Here is a 20496-nt window from a genome sequence, read left to right on the forward strand (position 1 = left end):
CATCATGAAATGGCATACAGTTAAAAGTTGGGTGCAATGTGCACAGAGTGGTGGGGGAGCACCAATATGCAACCTAATTAAAATGACCTCCTTGCAGCAAGAGGGCCAAGACAAGATCATCCAAGCCACTGGAAGAGGCTTAATATCCTGGAGCTTATTCCCATGGAGGGAGAATCGGTGGTGATGCAAAAGTGACACCACCTGCTCACAGATGGCAATACAGACCGCATTGGAGTGTACAGGGTGCGTTCCGAAAGTAATGCAATTATTTTTTTTTAAAGTAATTTATTGAACAGATTTGCACAAACACTTAAAATTCTTCAAAGTACTGTTCTTGGGCCTCTACACATTTTTTCCAGCGACTCTGCCATGACCGGTACGCGCCCTGGAAGGCGTCTTCTGGGACCTCTCGCAAGGTCTTCGTCACGGCGGACTGGATCTCGTCTATGGACGAAAAACGGGTTCCTTTCAGGGCTGACTTAATCCTAGGAAACAAAAAGAAGTCAGCTGGGGCAAGGTCAGGACTATAGGGGGGGTGGGGCAGCGTTGGCACCTGGTGTTTGGCCAGGAACTCGCGGACTCGTAGCGCGTTGTGGCAAGGCGCGTTGTCGTGATGGAGTTGCCAGGTAGCAGAGATGTCCTTTCTTGTCCTGACGACCCTTTTGCGGAGTCTTTCCAGCACATCCACGTAGTAGGCAGCGTTAACTGTCTGTCCTTGAGGAACAAACTCCTTATGGACCACTCCTTTGCTGTCGAAAAAGACAATGAGCATTGTTTTCACTTTTGATTTGCTCATTCTTGCCTTTTTGGGCTTGGGGGACTGATCAGTGTGCCACTCAGAGCTTTGGCGTTTTGTTTCTGGGTCATATTCAAAAACCCAGGTTTCATCACCAGTGATGACGTTGTCCAAATAATCAGGTTCAATTTCAACACGTTGCAAAAGTTCACTTGAAATTTCCGCTCGGTTGGTCTTTTCGTCGTCTGACAACACTTTGGGCACGAGCTTGGCGCACACTTTCCTCATCGCTAAATCTTCAGTAACAATGCGAAAAACAACAGTAGACGACAAGTTCAGTTCATTGGCAACCATCCTGATACTCAATCGACGGTCAGAGTCCAACAGTTGTCGCACACGAGCCACATTGTTGTCGGTTTTGCTGGTTGACGGCCGCCCAGAGCGTTGTTCGTCGTGAACCTCTTCCCGGCCTTCCTTAAAGGCCTTTAACCACCTCGAAACTTGTGAGTAGGACAGAGCAGTCCCCGTAAGCCTCACGAATCATTTTGTTAGTCTCCTCAAAAGATTTGTTCAGTTTAGCACAAAACTTAATCGCGTAACGTTGCTCGATCGTCGATTCCATTTTTTCCGTGACACGGTCGGCGTGCAGAGGTTTACAATAACAGACGTCCTGCCGCTTCCACAGCTTGGAGAGCACTGAAACCGGTTTCGCGGCAAAGCTTAGCGTCCCCCCCACCTACTCCATGTGGCCCGCTCCCACTCTGACTACTAGGTGGGTGCGGGAAATTCAATTGCATTACTTTCGGAACGTACCCTGTATGTAAGAACTAGCACACTGAGGTACGAGTACTGCAGCCTTGGCAGCAGCATTCAGCCTTGTTTCCTGTCAGACAGACATTACCAGGAACCCATATAAACATCACAGTCACTCCATCAAGAGTGAGCAAGTGACAGCTTTCCTGGAACCGTTGCCCTAAGGGATGGATGGTGTACAGCACACAGGGGCTTTAAAAGGCACTGAGAGTGTCTGAGCAGATAACGCAATTGAGAAGTCTATGTCACAAGATGTACTGCGTGGCACGATACAGGGTAAAGAGCTCTGCTGTAAATACTGAGCAGCGTTCTGGAAGCTAATAGCAAAAAAAACATCGGCGCCCATGACAAAGGTCAGTTCGAGAGCCATCAGTGTACACTATTACTAGAGGTACTATTGGGAAATTCCATGCACACGTCATGAAACTGAAGACGAAAGAGTGAGGCTGGAGCAGTGTCCTTAGGAAGTAAATGAAGGTTAGGGTGAACAAGGGCTGCTGCACAAAGCAAAGGTTTCACACCCACTGGGAAAGTTGCGGGGAGTGTGAAGTTATGCTGCCGGAGCAGGAGCTGAAAGTGAACTGCAGAAAGTAACGGGGAAGAGGGATGTGCCCCAAACTGGCGATCAAAGGAGTCATTGAAGGAGGAGGCATAGGATGGGTAGCTAAACACGGCAGACAAATGGCATGCATATCTACCGAGGAGAAAGTCACGGTGGTAGGACAGCGGTAGTTCAGCAGCTTCTGCATACAGACTCTCAACCGGGCTAGTGTAAAAGGTGCCAGTGGCCAAACGGATGCCATGATGGTGGATAGTATTGAGATGACCTAAGAGGGACGGACACGCAGATGCATAAATGAAAGACATAGTCTAGTTTCAAATGGACAAGGGATCCGTACAAACGGAAGGTGATGGTTCGATCTGCAACCCGGGAAGTACCATTGAGGACATGTAGGACAATGAGGGACAGCATACAGCGGGCTGCCAGGTAAGACACTAGGGAAGATCAAAAAAGTTTCCTATTGAACCAGAGTCTAATAAATTTTAAAATTTCAATGAACAGAAGAGCAACAGGTCCAAGATGTAAAAATGGTGGAAGAAACCAGTTGCACCACCAGAAATCCATACAAATGGTTTTGTCGGTGGAAAAACGAAAGCCATTGTCAGTGCTCCACAAGGACAGATCATCAATACACCGCTGAAGACGCCACTCAATGAGAAGTCCATGGAGAAGTGCAACAGATGGCAAAATCGTCAACTAAAAGAGAGCTGGAGAGGCCACACCTGTAGAGAGTATGGACAATACCAGTTCTCCAGCAGGTGTCATGGGCTTTTTCCAAACAGAAAAACACAGCCACAGTCTTAGACGTCCACAGAAAACTGTTCATAACATGGGTGGACAAAGTGATGAGATGGTCAACTGCACAACAGCGCGTTCGAAATCCACGCTGTGCAGTGGTTAGTAAATGGCGAGACTTTATCCACCATATCAGGTGGGCATATGTTCCACCACCTTGCAAACATAGCTGGTGAGAGAAATCGGAGTAGCTAGAAGGAAGGTGTTTGTCCTTACTGGGCTCAGGTATGGGTACGACAGTGGCTTCACGGCAGTGTTTGGGAAACGTGTCCTCTGCCCAGATGGGGTTGTACATAGTAAGCAGAAAGTGCTTGCCTGCAAGAGAAAGGTGCTGCAACATTTGTATGTGAACAGCGTCTGGCCCTGGGGTGGAGGATCAGGATAAAGTAAGTATGATCTATCTCCGTCATAGTAAAGGCAGCATTAAGCAGTCACGATTCTGAGAAGAGAAAGGCATCTCCTGAGCCGCCTCAGCTCGTTTCCGATGAAGGAAGGTAGGGTGATAGTGGAACAAGCTCAAAACCTCCGCAAAATGGCACCCCGAGGTGTTCAGATAGAAATAAGGTCCACGCCGACATTGTCTGCCGTGTGAGGTCGGAGGTCATCCCCACATGACGGAAGAGAGAGTGCAACTGTTAAAAGAACTGGTAAATGAAATCCAGCTGGCTTTTTTGCTATTCCGAAGAATGCTACGAGACTGAGCATACATCTGCTTATAATGAATGCAGTTTGCCACCATAAGACAACGATTAAAAACGCGGACAGCACGTCTCCACGTGCAAATTGCATCGCAGCATGCACGCCTCAGGCCACGCCGTGACCGGGTCACGGCACGGTCATGAGGAAGTGTGAGGAATCAGTGGTAAGGAAAATGTTTATAAGATATTCCACCTGGTCATTGCAACTGGGGAAATGACGTTCACCAAAGGTCGCCAGGGAGGAGTAAAGCCTCCAGTCTGCCTTAGTAAGCTGCCATTTGGGTGTGACATGGGTGGGGTAGGAGTTAGCAAATGGATAGCACAGGGGAAATGGTCACTCAAGTATGACACAGAGAGAACAGACCACACGAGACGATAGGCAAGCTGGTCAGTGCAGAAGGATAGGTCTAAATGGGAATAGGTGAGCGAGGAGTCTGAAGTGGAATGTGGGTGCTCTTGTGTAAAGGCATAAGAGGTTAAGTTGATTGAGGTGGGTGGCCAAGAGGGCACCTGGCGGACAAGTTCTGGGAGAACTCCGAAGGGGATGATGCACATTAAAGTCAATGAGCAGCAGCAATGGGGGAGGCAGCTGCCCACTAAGCTGTAGGAAGCCTGGTGACATAGAATGATGGAGGGATGTAAATAGTACAAAGGGAAAATGTCAGGTGAGGAAGGAAAAGGTGAACAGCAACAGCTTGAAGATGGGTAGTCAGGGAGATGGTTTGACTATGAATGTCATCCCATGCAAACAGCATAACTCTACCATGAGATAGAATGCTGACCTTGAGGGGAAAGTCAAAACAGAGTGGGAAGAAATGCAAAAGCTCAAAGCGGTCATGAAGATGAAATTTGTTTCCTGAAGGAAGAGAATAAGAGGACGTTGCAATTCTAAGAGCAGCAGTAAATCCTCTTTGTTGGAGATGCGCTGGCGACATGGAGACCAGCCAGGAGTATCACGTGGCGACACTAAGAGGATCTTTGAGTCAGTGAAGGACAAGACCATTTGCCTTTGTTTGACTTCTTTGAGCCTCTCCGGTTAGCAGAGGAAGACTGAGGTGTTGGCTGGCTGGAGGGAAGTCTTCATGGGAGTATTCCTTCTGTCCCTTACAGCCTGCTGCTTGTGTAGCTGGTGACTTCGCCCCATGAGGCAAAAGTGATTGCTTGTTGCACAGCTAGATGAGGATATGGTGATGCTACCATGACACTGTGGGATTTCACTACCTCTCAGTTGAATTTGAGGTCGCATGGCTGCGTGACCATGTCCTTAATGGAACAAGGAGCAGCAAGAACAGTACTGTAAGTGCTAGACTGTAGAACACAGGGTTTGCAACTATCTAGTAACTGTGGAGCGACTGGGTAAGGTAGTTTTCCCTTCATATAGATCTCCTGGACAGCTCGTGCATCAAGATACACGGGGCAATCTCAAGAGGCAGCGGCATAGTCGTTCATTGCAGTTGATACAGCGGGGAGAAGCAGATGGACAATCACCCTTGTGCGCATCCCTACCACAGGTTACACACTTGGCTGGATATTTACAAGACATTCAAGTGTGGTTGAAACAATGACACTGGTAGCAGTGCATCAGGTTCAGAATGTACAGCTGGACTGTGGTAACTTCTTAGCCTGCTTTTATGTTGGATGGAAGCAGCACTCTGTGGTGTGGGCGTACTAAGGAGTTATCTACCTTTTTAATCACCCGATGGGTGGCATTGACACCTTGATCGGAGAGGTACATTTGGATGTCAGCCTTGATCAGACCTTCATGCAGCCTAGTGTAAATAACACCATGGGAAGAAATCAGAGTTCTATGGGCCTCGACACGAACAGGATAGCCACGGAGAAGTGAAGCAGCAAGCAGTAGTTGTGCCTGACAATCAGAAGTAGTCTCTGAAAGCAAAGTGCCATTGCATAAACAAGAGCAGGATTTCACAGGGCCAGCAATTGCATCAACACCGTTCTTAATTAGAAATGGGTTTACCGCTGCAGAGGACTGAACGTATTCAGTATGTGAAATCATGAGGAACCACAGTGCAGCTGGGAGTGTCTTTGAATCAGGAGCTTGGTTCCATTTACATTTGATAGAAGTGCATGGCAAAGAAGATGATTGGCTCAATGTGAGAAAATCCCTCATGATTGCCAGCATCTCCGATGGTGTGCTCCTTCCAAGTGAGGGGCCCCCCTTCAGGATGGGGGCGCACCCGGCTTAGGTGATTGTTCACACCTCCCGAACACCTGACAGAGGAACCAGTTGGCAATTTGGGAAGGCAGCAGCTCAGACAATCACCCCTCCCTGAGCCTGGCCTGTACCAGGGGGTACGTGTGAACCCTACCTGTCGACCCGGGGCTGGGAATTACGCTTTACCCAGTCACCTGTTACGTGTCAGATGCCTGGGCCGGCCTTCATGATTACACAGGGAGGAAGATGGAAAAAGAGGAGCCTCAAATGCCAAAGTGGAGCAAAGATAGAAGGTGAATGAAGAAAGGAATGAAAAATAGTGGTGAGACTTTTCTTACGTCTGCTAGAGGCAATGCAGAACATTCTCAAAAACACCCCAGGCATATTCCCAAAGAGAGGGGAAAAATAAGAAGAGGATAGACACGCAGCACAGGAGGGAAATAATGCCGCAAAGGCTGGGGCTCTGTGGTAGCCAAGACTGAAGCTGCCAGTGTTGCTGTGGCAGAAAAATGAGGACTAAATCGGTCCCAGAAGAAATTACAAAACAGAACTGTAAATGTCTGCAAATCCCACTTGATATTTCACAGAAGTTTATTATTGGTGTCAATAGGACAAGTGTAGTGCTAATTTTAGGGCTTGTGTACTTTGCCAAAAGTATAGACACCCTCTTGCCAACATACACAAGTCAGTTAATTAAACTGTGGCAGATTTGTGAGTGGTAAACCTTAAGCACAGCAAACTGGTGCATCCTCAAGACATAAAACATGATCTTGTATTAGTGAGCAGACACTAAACCTTTCTATCAGAGTGGCTGAAAGGAATTTCTCCAATATTAGATAAAAAATAAGAGGAATACAATTGATTTTCATTGGGCACTTCCATCCACACAATTCCCCACTAATAACCGACATTCTTTCTCAAAAGCAACATGAGGAAGTGCACGGAGTGGGAATGTATTGGTCTGCTGAATTCCTCACATACATGCCTGTCCGGATGTTGTCAGCTGCATTACCCTGGATCCCCACGAGCTACAGCTCAACAGAGTAAAACGTTCAGGCAAGTGTCAAGTGTGTGTGTGTGTGTGTGTGTGTGTGTGTGTGTGTGTGTGTGTGTGTTTTGTCATTCTGTATTTACTCCTTCGGTACACACTAATACTGTGCTATCAGAGCTGCATACAGCTACACACAAAAACAGTAAATTTGGCTCAAAGGTAAAGGACAATGTCATAATCAAGTAAAAGATAGAGCATCCAGCAGTGTGCCACATTGGACCAGTCAGTATGAACAAATTTAATAAAGTAATACTGATAATATAAATCAGAATGATACATATCTAAGAATATTATAATGGTTAAAAGTCTGTGTTATGTCAGTTTTAATACCGTCTAGAGTCTTATTATAATGACGATGGAGACACTTCAATCCAATGGCACAACACCCAAATTTACAAACTTATAACTGTACATAGGTGCCCATGATAGCTTGCTTGCTCTTTTGACACCTGCAAAGAGATGGTCAACAGGTCATAGAATAATTACTGTAATGTTAAGTGGTGACTGGTGCTTCCTGCAAACTTTAACAAATGTTGCACCATGACTAGCTGCCTCCTGATAAAAAGAGGTAGCTTATTAGCCACAATGATCACAGTGTAATCCCCTACAGTCAAACTTGTGCTCCCATGGTCAACATAGAGAGCACCTACAGATTGCTCTGTTCCATAGATCTCTAAACCACACAACTGTAATATAACTGAACAAAGGATTTAATAAAAATTTAATGTGCAGGAGCTATCAGCACTCAAGGTCCTAAAATGAGGCACTTAGTAATGTTAATTACCCAAGTGTCCTTGCCAACAGACTGTAAAGTGGGGCTCTGGGAAAGCGCCATTCTGCATTAAGCTAATCACTCAGCCGGGGAATATTGCAGAGATTCTTACACCTGCCTAAATTAATCCACATTATGAAGCAGCTTCAAGATGTTATAATAAAGCAGAGCCCTTGTAGGGTATTACATTTCAGACTTCCATACCACAACGTCCAGCAAGTCGTTTCATGAAGAGTCAAACGGCACCTCCTGAACCCATGCTGAAAGCAACTGATGAGTCTCTGTAGTTTCAAAAACTTGCACCAAATGCAGTTTACAGTTTGTTTCAGGATCAACAATACACATCCCATCGAAGAAACACTGCAATAATTACTTGGAAAGACATACATATTTCAGTTTTAGGGAAGTGATGACAATGGGTTGAAGCCATAAATCAGGTTGCCTTAACCTCAGACCAGATTTTATTTTGACATGGCATGGATCACTACATGGAGAACACAACTAGCTCTTTACTCACACGAAATGTTGAGTGCTATTGACAAGGGATTTCAAACTGATTCCATATTTCTGTATTTCCAGAAGGCCTTTGACACTGTTCTGGTCTCAGAAACTGACATATGGCTGGGAGAGGGGTGTGCTGACCACTTGCCCCTCCATATCCGCATCCCGTGATGCCTGTGGGCCGAGGATGACACGGCGGCTGGTCGGCATCATCGGGCCTTCGTGGCCTGTTCAGGACGAGTTTAGTTTTTTTTTAGTTCTTTGACACTGTACCTCACAAGTGGCTTGTAGTAAAATTGCATGCTTAGGGAATATCGTCTCAGTTATGTGACTGGATTCATGATATCCTGTCAGGAGATTATTTCTGGCATTCCCCAAAGTAGTGTTATAGCCCTCTGCTGCTTCCTTTCTATATAAACCATTCAGGAGACAATCTGTGTAGCCATCTTCGGTTGTTTGGAGATCATACTGCCATTTATCATCTAGCAAAGTCATTACAAATTGCAAAACAATTTATAAGATATCTCTATGGTGTGAAAATTGACAATTGACCCTGAATAATGAAAACTGTTAGGTCATTCACATGAATGCTGAAAGGAATCCATTAAAATTCAGTAAACAATAAATCAGTTTAATCTAAAGGCTGTAAATCCAACTAAATACGTCGGAATTACGAATAACTTAAATTGGAAAGAACACACACAAAATGTTGTAGGGAAGCTAAAGCAAAGACTGCATTTTATTGGCAGAACACTTACAATATGCAACATATCTACCAAAGAGACTGCTTACACTGCACTTGTCTACCATCGTTTGGAGCACTGCTGCATGGTGTGGGGTCCTTACCAGGTAGGTTTAATGGAGTACACAGAGAAAGTTCAAAGAAAAGCAGCACATTTTGCATTATCAGGAAATAGGGGACAATAGAGAATTTGGAATGGACATAATGAAAACAAAGGCATTCCTCACTGTGGCAGAATCTTTTTGTGAAATTTCGATCACCAATTTTCTTTTCCAAATGCGAAAATATTTTGTTGATGTCTGTTTTTAAATGTGATGATCATTTCTCCTTATATAAATAAAGGGAATCAGAGCTCGCATGGGAAAGATCTAGGTGTTTGTTTTTTCCACGTGCTATTCAATATTGCAATAATACAAAATTATTCTGAAGGTGGTTTGATAAACCCTCTGCCAGGTACTGTGATTTGCAGAGTATCCATGTAGCCACAGATGAGCGACAGGTTAGTAGCAAAAATGGTCATTCACATTACCCTTACGCACAACATTGATATGCCTTTTTCAGATATTCTCCTGATTAACTGCAATTATGCGAGTGTTCAGATGGAATGACTGAGTTGAGAAGCATTTACAATCACTTACTCCTAGTGCATGCATTTAGTACACAGGCTTTCATCTGTTGATATTAGTCTGAAGTTTTCTGAGGATACTCTGTATCTGAGCCTTCGGCGCATGACGAATACCACCCCCCCCCCCCCCCCCCCCCAATGCTCTCTGCCCAATTACTGATCGGGGACACGAGATATTTTACAATGGTCAGGCAGTTGTTGGATGGAGTTTTCATGAGCTTGGTGATCACACTGACTTATAATGTGATCCACCAGGTTTGCTCCCCATTTTTCTTGGTCTCATAGTCCCATTCTACAAGCTTCAGATGTTCTCTCCTGGCAGTTAATACCATTGGGTAATGTTTCATACGGATAGTCAACTTTACTTTGTAAGAGTTAATGATCTGTTATGTTTACCACATGTTGGCCACCATAGTCTGTATGACTAATGTATTAGTGTTAGATTGTACTCTGGTACAAATGCAACAGACAGTTCCGAGTGCACTGTGGACAGCACTTAGTGTGGGATAGCATAAATTTTGTTTTAAATAGCCCCTTTAATTTCTTACCATAAATTCTGGTGCTTCTGACAATGTCTCCTGCAAATTTTTTTCTCATGGAGGCTTTTATTCCTAATTCCTTTTAGGAAACTGATGCTTGCTATGGTCATCCTCAGACAACGCATAATAAACATTCTGCAGCTGGTTGAAAACAAATTGGCAGGTGCTTTTCAAACAGATTCTGTAATGTGACTGGCTGCTAAGTTTTGACTACATAGTTCCAGTAACAATGAACAGTCTTCTAAGGAAGCATAATGGCTTTTGGTCCTCTCAATATACAGTGAGAAACTTTTTTGCTGTGATTCATAGCTCATCCAAAACATCACAGCAAAAGCAAAGTTGCAGATGGGTGGAAAAGGAAAGGAGCATCATCTTGTTGACAATCACTTTCACATTCAAGCAATGTGTGTCCCGGAAATCACAGATAAATCTAATCAAGGCTTCAATATTGCTGCTACATCTTAAGAGATACACACAACTTTCATTCAGTGGAACCATGAAATTATGGTAAAATCTGAGGACAGCATTGAAAAACAGAAGAAATTATAAGGACCTCATATCTCAACACATCCAGCCACAGCTGAAACAGCTCTTACTCAACATAACACTGAAGAACTCTGTCTTGTCTTAATCTTACCTTTTGTACAAAGACAACCAAAACTGTGCAGTCTGCACAACATGTAGGGAATCTTTACATAATCTTGCAAATTTTCCAACACACTCTGGTTCAATGTAATCTGATATAAGAAACCAAAGATCAACTGGATATCTAACACCAGTACTGGTATTTCTCTCAGTGGCTGTTTTCCGTCTTCTCCGTGTAGGTCTCACAGGTACTTCTGAAACACAAAGTAGAAGCAAATGACAGTTCTCTATCAGTCATTAAAAAGTTACTGCTTGCACTAAGAAAATTAAATACTTGCAGCTGCTGGAGTGACTTTCTGTAAGTGAGTAACTTGACAACTATGATAATATGAATGCAGTAGCAATAATGATAATTTACCACAGAAGCTAAAGATTTATAATACTAATTAGTGTTACCAACACGACGAAGACAGTCTGAATATTCATTCTGCAATTGCAACCAGAGATGGGGGAAGTTATTTAAAGGATGAATAACAAATACAGACAAAATTATTCCTTATTTGTAAATAAATATATTTATTCTTAATAATATTCATTTTCACTAATAAAAGCAATTTATTAAACTTCCTGGCAGAGTACATCTGTGCACCGGACCGAGACAGCATTTTCCAGCTAAAGGCAAATGTCCCCAGGTTAAGTCCCAGTCTGCCACACGGTTTTAATCTGCGAGGAAGTTTCATACCAGCATGCGCGCACGCACGCACACACACACGGCTGAAAATTTCATTTGTCATCTGTACATAACATGGGTTACAAATAGCAGATAAATCCAAAGGCATAGAATTCTTCAATTCTCTGTCATTTATAAAGCAAATGTACTTTTTGTAGTTTTGTTTTCAAAACAACTCTTTTTCAACACCTCGCCAGAAAGTTTATTATATTTTGGAAAACTTTCCACTGAGGTATATTGAGAAAAATAAGGTCCACATATGTAAAAGAAGATAGCAGGGTATTACACCTCTTGAAAATGGCCTTAGTTCAGGGCAATGAAATAAGACTTTCAAATCATGATCTTTGTCTGCAAAAATTTGAGAAATTAGCTGAATGATGCAAATATTAGCTCTCCTCAAAACAACACCCAAATTGCTATCCACACACTTATTCACTTTGTTATAAGATTCTGTTAGATTTGGAAGGTAGGAGGACGAGGTACTGGCAGAATTAAAGCTGTGAAGACACAGCGTGAGTCGAGCTTGGCTAGCTCAGTTGGTAGAGCACTTGGTAGACGCCGGCGAAAGGCAAAGGTCCCGAGTTCGAGTCTCTGCCCGGCACACAGTTTTAATCTGCCAGGAAGTTTGATATCAGCGCACACTCCGGTGTAGAGTGAATATTTCATTCCACTTTGGTATAGCTCACAGTGGGTCATTCTTGCTACCTCAGACTCCACAATTCCAAATTAAATTTTAGCTAGTAATTCTACATTACTCTCCGTAACGTTGACAATGTTGCTATTCTGTGCAACACGTGAATTCTCCTGAGTTTGCATAGCATCACCGTTACCTTCTTTAATTACCTTAACCTTCCTAGTCAATAAATTGTCCCACCAGTCATTATGTTCTATCCCACCCTTCACAGGATTGACAACTTTAACTACATGAACAGTAGTCTGATGTCTTGCAGGAAGAGGTAAACTTGACTCAAGCCTTTAGTCTCCCTTTCATCTTCCTGTCTTTCCCTTCTTTCCACCCTCCCCATAATATTCCCACTACTTCTGTTCCCATGCCTCTTTTTAACAGATCAGTCATTGAGTCTTCTTTGCACCACCTCTGCATGCTCCAGTCTGGTCAAACAGCTTCCTTCTCACTAGCCCGAAAAGCTTCCAGTCACAGACAAATCCACAACTTTTAACTTATCCACTTCGGTGTGTCAAATTTTTAACCTCTCTTTAGTGCTATTAGTGATATTACAAACTCTGCTCCCTGTGGGACTGCCCACTGACATGATTACCTTTTATCAATTACATAAACACAAACGAAAATAATACTTAAACATACCACTATCCCATCGCTTCTCACCTCTTTGCATGCTAACATACAAAGCAATATTCCTTGCTCTACACCTCTGCCCATTCCAAATGGCACAAATTACACACACTTCCTATGATTCCCAGGCTGAACTCCATCAATAATTACAACAAAATAGGAAAATAAAACAACAAGAACACTTTCATATTACTTCTTACTGTAACTTACTACTCCTCTGTCTTCTGAGTGACTGTCCATTATTACTACTAACACACTGGAAACAATGACTGAACTTCACCACCTTATATTCCTAGGCAATGAGCCACATTCCTTTGCTCTTTATAACACCTATTCCAAAATTGCTATTCTTGTTTACATACCACACCCACAGAACATTGTTCACACTCAACCGACGAATACCGAAACCATAAACACAATTACACATCTGACTAAAGACTCACTGGCCTGCCACGAAACTAGCAGTAAAATAAAATAAAATAAAATAAAATAAAAAAAAACACCAACAACAACAACAACATGGGCCCCAGCATATCTCGACAAGACTGCAACACTGCAGTTGGGGAGTCATCATCTTCAACCATGGACTGTTTTCTTTTGTGGTTTTAGGGCGCACAACTACAATGGTCATTAGCGCCCTGACTAAGTTAGGAATGCACCGCGAGGCACAAGGTTAAAACAGCAACTAAAAGGGACAACACTATAAAAGACGTATTAACAGGCATGGGATTAAAAAAACAACAGCATAATCGAACGGCCTTAGACAGGTGTGTCAAGTTGATAAAACAAAGAATGCAAGCAGCAGCTCCTGGGTCATTCGCTAAAATGGCATCCAGAGTACATGGCAGGCCAAGATCAAGATGCAGTATAGTAAAATCCGGACAGGACGTTAAAATGTGGCGGACTGTCAGCAATTGCCCACATGGACAGAATGGCGCCGGCGCAGCCGTCAGCAGATGGCGATGGCTGAACCGGCAGTGTCCAATTCAGAGCCGGGCCAAAACGAGGACGACGTCCAAGCTACGGGAAGAGGTTTCAAGGCCCGAAGCTTGTTGTCCGTAAGTGCAGCCCAATCAGCATGCCACAGCGATAAAATGCGCCAACAAATGTCCCTGCTACAATTTGATGAAGGGACACAACAAGAAGCCGTCCGAGGCTGGAGGACCGCAGCCTTGGCCGCGGCATCTGCAGCTTCGTTCCCAGAGATACTGACATGGCCAGAAACCCACATAAAGCTAACTGGAGACCCGTCGTCCACCAGCTGCTGAAGAGTGTGTTGGATTCTGTGCACGAAAGGGTGAACCGGATACGGATCACCGAGGCTCTGGATGCCGCTCAGAGAATCGGAGCAGATGACATAAGCAGAATATCGGTGGCGGCAGATGTAAAGAACAGCCTGGTAGAGGGCAAAGAGCTCAGCTGTGAAGACCGAACAATGGCCATGTAGCCGGTATTTGAAACTTTGTGCCCCAGCAACACAATAACACTCGGCCCCGTTATTGGTCTTAGACCCATCTGTATAAGTGAAGGATATATTAATGAACTTCGAACAAAGTTCGACAAAACGGGAGTGGCATACTGAACCGGGGGTAACCACCTTTGGGAGTGAGCTGAGGTCGAGGTGAACAAGAACCTGAGCCTGGAGCCAAGGTGACGTGTGGCGCTCGCCCACTCTAAAGGTTGCAGGGAGTGAAAAATCAAGGTGTTGAAGGAGGCGACAAAAGCAAACTCCAGGGTGTAGCAGGGCAGAGACATGCAACCCGTATTAACGGTTGAGAGAGTCGTCAAAAAAGGAACGATACGATGGGTGGTCAGGCACTGACAGAAGCAGACAGGCGTAACGACAAAGCAGCATATCGCGCCGGTAGGTGAGTGGCAATTCACCGGCTTCAGCATGAAGACTCTCGATGGGACTAGTATAAAATGCTCCGATCGCAAGACGTAAACACCGATGTTGTATGGAGTTGAGGCGGCGTAAGATGGACGGCCGTGCAGAGGAGTATACAAAGCTCCCATAATCCAGCTTGGAGCAGTAGGATTGTTCGATCCATTCCCCACAACATACCACTGAGAACACAGAGGACATTTAGAGAATGGGTACAACGGGCAGCCAAATATGACATGTGGAGACCAGCTAAGTTTCCTGTCAAATGTAAGACCTAAAAATTTTGTTGTCTCCACGAATGGCAGAGCAACAGGACCGAGTCGTAAGGACGGTGGGAGAAACACTTTGTAGCACCAAAAGTTAATACAGACAGTCTTCTCGGCAGAAAAATTGAAGCCATTGCCGACACTCCAGGAGTAAAGACGGTCAAGAGAACGCTGGAGACAGCACTCCAGGAAACATGTACGCTGTGCGCTGCAATAGATGGTAAAATCGTCCACGAAAAGGGAGCCTGATACATCAGCTGGGAGGCAATCCATTGTTGGATTGATCGGTATGGCGAAGAGAGCGACGCTCAAAACTGAGCCCTGGGGCACCTCATTCTCCTGGCGAAAAGTGTCTGACAAGACAGAACCCACATGTACCCTGAACTGTCGATCCATTAAAAAGGAACGAATAAAAAGAGGGAGGCGACCGCGAAGGCCCACATGTATGCATGGTGCGGAGACTGCCCACCCTCCAACAGGTGTCGTAAGCCTTCTCCAAATCAAAGAACACAGCCGCAGTCGGGCACTTCCGCAAGAAGTTATTCATAATGAATGTCGACAAGGTACCCAGATGGTCAACAGCAGAGCGGCGCCTACGAAATCCACATTGTACATTGGTAAGTAGGCGTCGAGATTCGAACAGCCAAACGAACCGAGAGTTAAACATTCGCTCCATCACCTTACAGACACAGCTGGTAAGCGAGATGGGTCGATAACTGGAAGGCAAGTGCTTGTCCTTCCCCAGCTTAGGAATTGGTACAACAATAGACTCGCGCCAGGATGCGCGAACATGTCCCTCAATCCAGATGCGATTATTAAGTACGAAGAAGGAAACCTTTACCCGCAGGAGAAAGGTTCTTCAGCATCTGAATATGAATAGAATCAGGCCCTGGAGCGGAGGATCGTGACCAGGCAAGTGCATTTCCGAGTTTCCGCATTGTGAATGGGGCATTGTAACTTTCACGATTCAAGGAGTGGAAGTTACGTGGCCTAGCCTCCTCTGCCTGTTTTCAGGGGAGGAAGGCAGGGTGGTAATGAGCAGAGCTTGAAACCTCTGTGAAAAAGCGGCCGAAGGCCTTGGAGACATTCTCAGGGGCCACAAGGACGTCATTCGCGACCAACAAACCAGAAACTCGTGAGTGGACCTTAGTGCCAGATAGCCGGTGCAGGCTACCCCAGACAACAGGAGAAGAAGTAAAGCTGTTGAAGGTGCTTGTGAAAGCAGCCCAGCTGGCTTTCTTTAATAATACAATGACAATGTGCACGTAATCGTTTATAATTGATACAATTCGCCACTGTAGGATGGCGTTTAAAGGTGCGTAATGCACGTTGACGAGTACGTAAAGCGTCTCTACATGCTGCGGTCCACCAGGGGACCGGTACGCGACGTGGAGAAGAAGTAGTGCGACTGATGGAATATTCAGCAGCAGTGAGAATGTCTTCCGTGAGGTGTGCGGCCTGACTATCGCAGCTTGTGAAGGTTTGATCCTGAAAGGTCACCCTAGAAGAGAAGAGCCCCCAGTCTGCTTTGGAGATGTTCCAACTAGTTGAGCACGGAGAGGGGGTATGATGCAGGACATGGATAACACACGGGAAGTGGTTGCTTGAATATGTATCAGAAAGTGAAAGTTGGGTAGTACTTACAGAGAGGTCTAAATGGGAATAGGTGTGAGAGGTGTCTGAAAGAAAAGTAGGGGCGCCAGTATTGAGGCAGACAAGATTGAGCTGGTTGAAAACGTCTGCTAACAGGGAGCCCCTCAGACAGGATGCTGGAGAGCCCCGAAGAGGATGGTGAGCATTGAAGTCTCCAGTTAACAAAAATGGTGCAGGTAGCTGAGCAATAATTTGCATCATGTCTGCCCTGGTAACGGCAGACGACAATGGAGTGTAAACGGTACAAATGTAAAATGTAAAAATGGGGAGAGTAATGTGGATGGCAAGTGCCTGCAGGCCGGTGTGCTATGTGATAGGATCATAGTAGATATCATCCCGGACCAGCAACATAATCCCTCCATGAGTGAATACCTGCCACAGGGGGTAAGTCAAAACGCACAGAGGTGTAGTGTGCCAAGGCAATGTGATCGCATGGGCATAGCTTCGTTTCCTGGAGGGTTACGACGAGCGGACGGTGCAAGCGGAGCAGCAGCTTTAAGTCCTCTCAGTAGGAGCGAATGCTGCAAATATTCCAGTGAATAAGTGCCATCATGAGAAGAAGAAGAAGATTCAAGAAGGGGTCATCTCGAAGGCCGCTGAGGGTCCGGCTTCGAGCGAGCACTGCCGCCGCTAGCAGTAGGTGGACAGTCATCGGCCATCTTGTTAAGATGGCCAGGAGGGGGAGCTTCCTCCACTTGTGAAAGGCCAGATGTTCAGCTACCAGCGGTGCGGCCAGGCAAAACCGATGACGGCCTGGGGCGGCAACCGCTGGGTTGCGCAGGAGAAGAAATGCGCCGTGGCGGGGAAGGAGAACTGTGCTTCCTAGGAGCCTTCTTGGAAGGTTGTTTTGTGGAAGTATTGGTCGATGGCTGGGAGTTTGAGGTACGTAGGATGTCTGCACGAGACGGTTCCTTCTTGAAGGCCCGTGCATCTGACTTATGGGTCTTCGTCTTGGCAGAAGCTGATAAAGATGCTTGTGTCTGAGGGGTGACGGAAGGAAGAGGAGGCGTCGGCCTGGCGATCTTAGCACTGGCCGAACGGACGACTGTAGTGCTGAAGGTTAGATCTCATGTCTGCGTCGCCACCTCCCTGGTAGTCCGAGGAGGCGAGGACAGTACTGTATTTCCCCGCTGGAAGCAGCGTGGGCTTCCTACTAGCAAATAGCTTGCGAGCAGCCGAAGAGGACACTTTCTCTTTGACCCAAATTTCTTGGATACAGCGCTCTTCCTTGTAGATGAGACAGTTGCGGGAGGGCGCTGCATGGTCACCCTGACAGTTCACACAACGAGGAGAAGGAGGTGGACAGTCACCCTCATGGCCATCAGTGCCACAAGTGACACATTTAGCCGCATTGGAACAAGAATGGCGAGTGTGATTGAAACGCTGACACTGGTAGCAGCGCGTAGGTGTCGGGACATAGGGGCGAACAGAAATAACCTCGTAGCCCGCCTTGATGCGCGACGGCAGCTGAACACTATCAAAGGTCAAGAAAAGTGTCCGGGTCGGTACAAGTTCATTGTTGACCGTTTTCATGACCCTATGGTCAGCCGTCACACCCTGCTCAGTGAGGAAAGACTGAATCTCCTCGTCAGTCAATCCGTCGAGTGATCTAGTATAGACCACACCACGAGACGAATTCGAAGTGCGGTGAGCCTCCACCCGGACAGGGAACGTGTACAGGAGTGTAGCCCAAAGCAGTTTTTGTGCCTGAAAGGCACTCTCAGTTTCTAGTAACAAGGTACCATTACGCAACCTGGTACAAGACTTGACAGATCCGGCTATGGCATCTACGCCCTTCTGGATAACGAAAGGGTTGACAGAGGAAAAATCCTTTCCGTCCTCAGATCGAGAAACTACGAGGAACTGTGGGGCAGGCGGTAGTACTTTTGTCACTGGTGGCTGGTCAAGTTTCCGCTTGTGGGCAGAAGTAGAGAGAAGAAGAAGAAGAAGAGTAATCCATTGCGGAGGAATCCCCCGTGATTGCCAGCGTCTCCGATGGTGCGCTCCTTCCTTCTGGGGACCCTCTCAGAGGGCACTCCCGCCTTAGGTGATTGTTCACACCTCAGGTCACACCTCCCGAGAAACGGACGGAGGGACCAATCGGCATGGTCGGAAGGTGTCAGCTCAGGCAATCACCCCTCCCTGGGCCTGGCCTTTACCAGGGGGTACGTGCGTGCCTTACTTGTCTACCCAGGGTGGGGAATTACGCGTTACCCCGTCACCGGCTACGCGTGCGAACGCGTGGGTCAGCCTTCAGGCACGCACAGGGAGAAAGGACAGACTGGCGAGAAGAGTAAGTAAGACAGTGAGATGGAGAAGAACAAAGAAAGGATCCAACAAAAGGAAGTAAGAAACCAGAAGAAGTGAACAAACCAAAATGACCGCAAATATAGGTCGTGGAACCATCCGTCTCCGGACACAGGCGCTAACTACCCCCTCGAGGGGGAGGGACTCCGTTTAGTCACCTCTTTCGACAGGCAGAAATACTTCGGGCCTATTCTAACCCCCGGATCCGCAGGTGGGTACCATAGACTGTGGTGGTGGTGGTGGTGGTGGTGGTTGTTGTCAAACAATGTGGTGACAGGGTCAAAGATATTGCTACTGAAGCCAACTGTAGCTGATCCTGGTGGTAGTGGAGTGACTACAGGCCAGGATGGCTGGCAGCGGAGGGTTGGGGCAAGGGCTGGTGGTGGCTCAAGAGATTTGACTATCAGATTAAATACTTTATTTTTACTCATACGTCCACACTGTGTGAATTCTGTGGTAGCCTATATTCAATGTGCCTGACTGCACGGGTTCAGCAGTCGACAGTTGTGGCTCTGTGAGCTAAACAAGCCCACCCAATGCAGTATTGGATGGGAAATATCAGTTTTTAATTGCTGTGAGGACAAAAACTGCATAAAAAGTGAAATTATGATGGTTTTTAATTGTTCTGGGGCCAAAAACTGTGTAAAAAGGTATGAGTCTAATTGTTGAGAGACTGGCACAAGGCATGTTCAGTATGCAATCCACCGTTTTCTGCCCCTAGTTGAAATCTAGAAAAAGCACGTTCCACAACAGATTGAAGTGTCTCTGGGGTCACGTTTGAATGTGTTGTGCAGTGTGCGCTTCAGTTCAGCTGCATCCGTAAGTGGAGTACTGAATAAATTATCTTTTAGATGTCAGAAGTCACATGGCTTAAGATCATGTGATCAGGAGGGCCAGGCTGTAGGAAAATGATGGCTGATAATTCTAGCATTTCCAAAATGCCTCTGCAGCAGCTGCTTCACTGGCTGTGCAACGTGTGGAGGTGTGCCATCTTGAAAAAAATGAACCTACCCACGCATCCATGTTGTTAAAGAGTTGGAATGATGGTGCACAAAAGACCTTCACAGTACTTGCCAGTGAGGATACATATAGCAGGATCTACAGGACTCATCTCGAAAAAATATGGCCCTATGACAAATGATGCTGTCAACAAACACCATACAGTCACCTACGCAGAACGAAGTAGTAACGGTTGTTGCACATGCAGATTTTTAATTACTCATGATCTGCAATTTTACTTATGGACAACGACTTTGTCTGCTCACAGAAGGTTCCATGACCATTCATTGTCTACTTCTGTGTGAACAAGAAATACCAGAGTGAACGTTTGTCTTACTGGCAGGTCGGCAAAAACCATCTCCTGGACGTAGGTGATTTTGTATGGATAGCAATGCTGGATGTTTCATAGGATTTTATGTCACCATGCTTGCAGGCACACCAACGTTCTGGGAAACCCCTGTCTGCTGTATTTTCACACCAGCACTCGATTCCTCCTGCAATGCTGTGGTCACATCTGTGATAGATGTCAAATTAATTACTTTTCTTACTCTACCACTCTACACTTCAAAAAACCTGTCTTTTCAAATTTTGTAATCTTTTTCTTCAGACCCTTAGCAGACATCGAATCGATGCCTTTTTCCATACCCTTGAGTATACAGACCTTATGGAGGGCTATTGGTGCACAGTCACCTTTCTTGTAAAAGTGCTTTACCAACAGGGCACAATCTTTTATGGAGACTGTCAATCTG

The 20496-nt window shown here is 45.8% G+C and overlaps 1 protein-coding gene across 1 annotated transcript in view; it reads right to left on the reverse strand.

Annotated features, from left to right (window-relative positions):
* Nucleotides 1-20496, reverse strand: part of LOC126298996 (transmembrane protein 183-like) — a 178081-nt gene that overhangs the window by 66016 nt on the left and 91569 nt on the right. Inside the window, exon 4 of the mRNA XM_049990622.1 lies at nucleotides 10648-10849. Within this exon, the coding sequence (XP_049846579.1) occupies nucleotides 10648-10849 (202 nt within the window). The remainder of the gene's footprint in view (nucleotides 1-10647; nucleotides 10850-20496) is intronic.

This window comes from Schistocerca gregaria, chromosome X, assembly GCF_023897955.1.
Source record: "Schistocerca gregaria isolate iqSchGreg1 chromosome X, iqSchGreg1.2, whole genome shotgun sequence".
In the NCBI taxonomy this organism is placed as follows: domain Eukaryota; kingdom Metazoa; phylum Arthropoda; class Insecta; order Orthoptera; family Acrididae; genus Schistocerca; species Schistocerca gregaria.